The sequence below is a fragment of the Colobus angolensis genome, unplaced genomic scaffold (genome assembly GCF_000951035.1).
Source record: "Colobus angolensis palliatus isolate OR3802 unplaced genomic scaffold, Cang.pa_1.0 Scaffold240, whole genome shotgun sequence".
Classification (NCBI taxonomy): domain Eukaryota; kingdom Metazoa; phylum Chordata; class Mammalia; order Primates; family Cercopithecidae; genus Colobus; species Colobus angolensis.
In genome coordinates, this window is record NW_012115600.1 from 2,601,824 (window position 1) to 2,606,823 (window position 5,000).

The 5,000-nt window shown below is 50.3% G+C and overlaps 1 protein-coding gene across 4 annotated transcripts in view; it reads left to right on the forward strand.

Moving 5' to 3' along the window:
* Positions 1–1,759: 1,759 nt before the first annotated feature.
* Positions 1,760–5,000, forward strand: part of SRRM1 (serine/arginine repetitive matrix 1) — a 30,294-nt gene continuing 27,053 nt past the window's right edge. For 3 of the 4 annotated variants that reach the window (XM_011945605.1, XM_011945607.1, XM_011945606.1), the window contains exons 1-2: positions 1,760–2,086; positions 4,735–4,824. In XM_011945605.1, the coding sequence (XP_011800995.1) occupies positions 2,066–2,086; positions 4,735–4,824 (111 nt within the window). In that variant the 5' untranslated portion in view covers positions 1,760–2,065. Of the gene's footprint in view, positions 2,087–2,308; positions 2,477–4,734; positions 4,825–5,000 lie in introns of those variants that run through there. The other variant, XM_011945608.1, reaches the window with a different exon arrangement.

Here is a 5,000-nt window from a genome sequence, read left to right on the forward strand (position 1 = left end):
GGGGGGGGCGGGCTGTGGAGAGGACTTTTAAGTTTGCCCAGTAGATATCCGGGAGTAGGTCAGCACGGTGGTTCACGCCTGTAATCCCAGCAGTTTGGGAGGCCAAGGCAGAAGGATCACTGAAGATCGGGAGTTCCCGAGAGCAGCCTGGTCAACATGGAGAAACCCCACCTCTACTAAAAATACAATAATTAGCTGGGCGTGGTGGCACGCGCACCGATAGACACAGCTACTACGGAGGCTGAAGCAGGAGAATCTCTTGAACCTGGGAGGCAGAGGTTGTAGTGAGTCGAGATCGCGCCACTGCACTTCAGCCTGGGCGACAAAGCGAGACTCGGTCTCAAAAAAAAAAAAAAGGTATCTGGAAGTAGAGCATTCTAGATTACATCAACGAAGAAATAACGTGCATCAGGTTATTTCTTTTGGCTTTTGTTCTAACAGAAATGAGAGGCTGCTGGAGGGTTTTGAGAAAAGGGTCTGATTAAGGTTTTCTAACATAACTACCCTGCTGGCTACATTTAGAATAGATGCTGAGTGGCAAGGGTGGAAGCAGGAAGACCAGTAAGGGGATCCCAGCGCAGTTCAGGGAAGAGACGATGGTGCCTGGAACCACGATGGCAGCAGGGAGGGTTTCTTGATGGTTTGAAAGCCGAGGTAAAGGAAAGGAGTCAAGAGTAACACAGGCTTGCGTCCTACACCAAAGGAAAGACACTGCGATCTGCGGGAGCCAGGGAAGACCCTGGCAGGGGCAGGTCGTTTGTTTGTGGTTTTGGTGGAGGGCGAAGGAATCAGGATTTCAGCTTGGGCACGTGGGACGGTCAGGAGAGAAGTCTGAGCTGGAGATGCAAGGATGTCGCCAGCACACAGCTTGGTGTCTCCAGTCACGAGAGCAAACACATACATACTTTCAGGTGGGCTAAGTGCCGTGGAAAAAAAAGAGAAAAGGAAGGCGTGAGTGTGTATGGGGGCGGGAACGATACAAAAGATGGCCGGAGGGGGCCTTTCTGAGAAAGGGACGCCTGCTTTCCCTCCAAGGAAGAGAAGCGAGAAGGGCGAGAAACGCTTGCGGAAAAGCTGGCAGAGTGGGGCCGGGCGCGGTGGTTCAGGTCTTAAGTCCCTGCACTTTGGGAGGCTAGGAGTTCGAGACCAACCTGGGCAAGAGAGCGAGACCGCCCCCGTCTCTGCTTTATTAGATAAAATAATTTTCAAAACAATAAGAAAACCTAGCAGTGCACATCCAACCCGAGGCCCTCGCAGCCAGAGCAGAGGCACCAGGGCGGCCAGGCGAGGCGCTGCGAGGAAGCTGGTGCTTCTCGGAGTCCAAGAGCCGGGCCGGGGAGAGCCCCAGGCAGAGCCCGAGGACCACGGCTCTCTCGCTGCCGTCCTGCCCCGCGGCGTGGTTACCGGGCCGCCGAAACCGAAACTCATCTACTGGACACTTCCAGCTTCCTCCAAAGGCCAAGCAAGCTGGGCTACAAGGCAGATTTCATGTCTGCTGCCAAGCTCGACTGCTTTACAGCCAATCCTCTCTCGTCTAGTAAACACGTAAAATCCACACAATCACAACTTTCACAACGAAAGGGAGGGCGCAGGCCTCTCGTCGGCACACGGGCCGCCTAGCCCGCGTCACTCTGAGGTAACAGCCTTTCTCTTCAATCGCTGCATGGAAATCCAGGATGCCAGGCCTCTCTCACTACGGGTCGAAGGATGGTTCACGTCACATTGCGCGAACAAGGATGGTCACGCGCCACAAAAGGATTTGCAGGGCGGGGCGACTCGACGGCCCTCCCTTTTGCTCCCATTGGCTGCGGTCGTCAGGTTCGCCTCCTCCACTGCCTACCGGGGAGCCTAGGGCCTGACAGAAGCCCGCCCCCTGGCGCTCGTGCGCACGCGTGGCGGGCTCTCGGCGCACTGAGCAGGCGCGGCCTCGTGTCGGCCGGAGGGGGCGGGTGCAACGGCGCGCGCTGCGTCCCGGCGCTCGGCTTTCCCTCCGCCGGTCCCGCCCTCCGTCGCGGCGGCGCGGTGTATCCTGGGATAGGGAGCGATCTCCGAGCGAGGCGGCAAGATGGACGCGGGATTTTTCCGCGTAAGTAAAGGCGCCGGGCGCTGGGGTGAGGCCAGGGGGCTTCTCGGTAAGGCCTGGTAGGAGCCCTTAGCTTGGGACAGGGTGGCCAACGAGGGGAGGCTTCAGAGATCCTAAGGATTCCTCCCAGTGCCGGCACACCGCCCCCCCCCCCGCCCCGCGCTGCGGCGGAGACCGGTGCGCCCCTGCGCAGTCTCCTCCTCCGGAATGGTCCCCTTTACGCGGCGGCGACGGTGGCCGGAAAATGGCGGCGGGAATGGGCCGGGATGGTACCTCGCTGCCCGCCTGCCTGGCGGGGCCTGCAGGCCAAGCGCCGTGCGTGCCGCCGGGTCCTGGGGCCTAGCGGAGCTGGAGGAGGAAGTCCCGAGTGGGAGGCCAAAGGGAAGCCCTGAGGTCACTGGCGGCAGCAAGGCTGGGCGAATATGGTTTGGGGGTACATCTTGGGAGAGCAACTTAGGAGAAGGAGGACAGGAAGCAGCATTCAGCGGCTTTTTTTGAAAAAGCGCCCCCGCGCCGCTCCCCAACGTTCTCCCTCCAGGTCCTAAGCCTTCGTGGTTGGGCCAGGTCAGGGTTCACGGGAGCTCCCGCCCAATTTGATATCCCTTCAGGGAGGGGGACGTAGATAACTTGTTGGGACAATGTGAATTTAAGGTTCTGTGAGGGTAGAGGGTGCAACGAAAACTATGCGCGGATATGGAGGCAGGTTATGGAGTGATTCAACTCCTTCCCGCCCTCCACATCGCTCACCACCCGCCACCGTCGTGTTTTTACTCTTGGAGTCCGCTGGCTAAAGGTGACTCTTAACTAGGCTCTGCCAACGTCGTCTGCTCATCGCCTGCAGGCAGGGAAGTGACTCCGTGGTAGTTGGTTCTCGGGGCCCACACTTTATCAGGGTCGTGCTGGAGCCTGTGTGTCCCACATTCCTCTCCTATAGGAAATGAGCACTAGGTCAAGATCTAGAAGGGACACGGGACTAGAGTTGAACACCATTGGTCTCTCCGGGCTTGCAACCTGTTAATGCAGAATGAAACCATATAGAAACTAGTTGGTCTAAGCCAATATCTCCGTTTTCTGAAATACACGTTAGTTCTTTCTTCTCTTTAGAGCATGTAATTTGCAGTTTGTGTGTTTTCAAAGGAAAAATTGGAAGAGGGGAAGGCCAGAACTTTAGTAAAAATAACTCTGGACACTGCGAATTGAACATTGAAATCCTTCTTTAATTGGCTTTAAATATGCCAACGAGTTTTTCGTCATGGTAGAGTATTATCCCCCAAGCATGGTAGAATATTGTCCCCCAAGAACCAACTGTTCTTAGGCAAACAGTAAGATATTTATTTTGGAATGATAGTTTCAGATTAGCGTATCGAATTTGCAAACTGCTTATGAACTGTCCATTTTGTAATTTCCATCAAAATATTTTGTAGTAAATATTCAGTATTTTCTGCAGTGCAAGAAGTAGTATTTTGAGACAAGTGAAAGTCTGTTCCGACTTTTGTCAAATATTTTCTGTGGAAAGGAGTTCCAACAAATAAAAGAGTAAGGTGATTGATGAGCAAATTTTAACATGAAGTTTGCTTGTGGTATTGTTAAAGGTCTGGGAGAGGGGCGAGTTTTTAGTACACTGCCTACAATTCCTTAAATACAAGAGTTAACTGGATTTAAGGTCCAAGTTAAAACGTTTTTAGGGTCATTACCTAGTACCCTGCCAACCAGATAAACTAACTATTTCAGTTAGGATAGAAGTTACATCTTCCATTCAGTGAACTTCCACATGCCAGATACTTTACATAAGTTATTTCTGATATGTACACAGCAACCCTGCAAAGTAGATTTCCATAGCTCTGTTTCCGCAGGGAAGGAAACATCCTCAGAGAGGCTGGGTGACTTGGTTTAAGATCTTATGGCTAAGTAGTGGCAGAGTTTTTACCTTCTCAAACAAAATTTTTTTTGATCGCTTTCCAAGGGACTGTGGCCAACTCAGTGAACCAATCAGTACATTTCAGATGGCACAGCCAGTTATTTCCGTGTTTAATTGGGCCAGTAGGAGTGATCAATGAAAAGAGTAATTAATGATCACTTGATGTTCTAAGGTAGTATTTGTAAGCTTTCATTTTTCCAGGTTCTTTGCTGAAATTGAATTTATTTAGGTAACCCTATCTTTTTCACTCATTCCAAGTTCCTAAAAGTTGCAGAAGACTAACACAACACAGTCCTGGGGTGTTCTTTCTTCCTTTCACCCTGTTTCTATGCATTGCCACAGTAGTTCGGCAAGCATGCAACTGGCTTTCAAAAAAGAATGAAATTTCAAATACTTCAGTGTGTTCTCATTTAAACAGAAAAGCCCTACATATCTATTAGCATAGGAAAAAGTGTGAAAGGATACAAATCAAATCTAACATTGGATATGAGGAGGTGTTTGTTGGCTCTGTGCTGTATACTGCCGTTTTAGGTTTGACTTATGATGAACATACACTTTAAAAATCCAGTCAAGTTTTCAGAGTGTCAGCTGCATTGGGGAAAGGGTATGCTATGAAAACTGGTTTTGTATTGTGTTTACTTGGTTACCCTATTTTGGCTATAAAGGTCATCGGTGATAAAAAGTAAGGATTTAACTTTGAACCCTTAATTAAGATGTGGTTCTCTTCCTGCAGGGAACAAGTGCAGAACAGGATAATCGGTTCAGCAACAAACAGAAGAAACTACTGAAGCAGCTGAAATTTGCAGAATGCCTAGAAAAAAAGGTATTCTTCTGAATGAGACTGTTGTGCATCTTTATAGCACACTTAAACTTGACTGGTGTTCTGGGGTTGTTTTGTAGATACATTGTAACTTGAATGCCAAGAAAATCATAATTGAACATTAACCACCTTTTAGCCACCACACACGGCACAACCACATAAGAATTAGCAGATTGTAC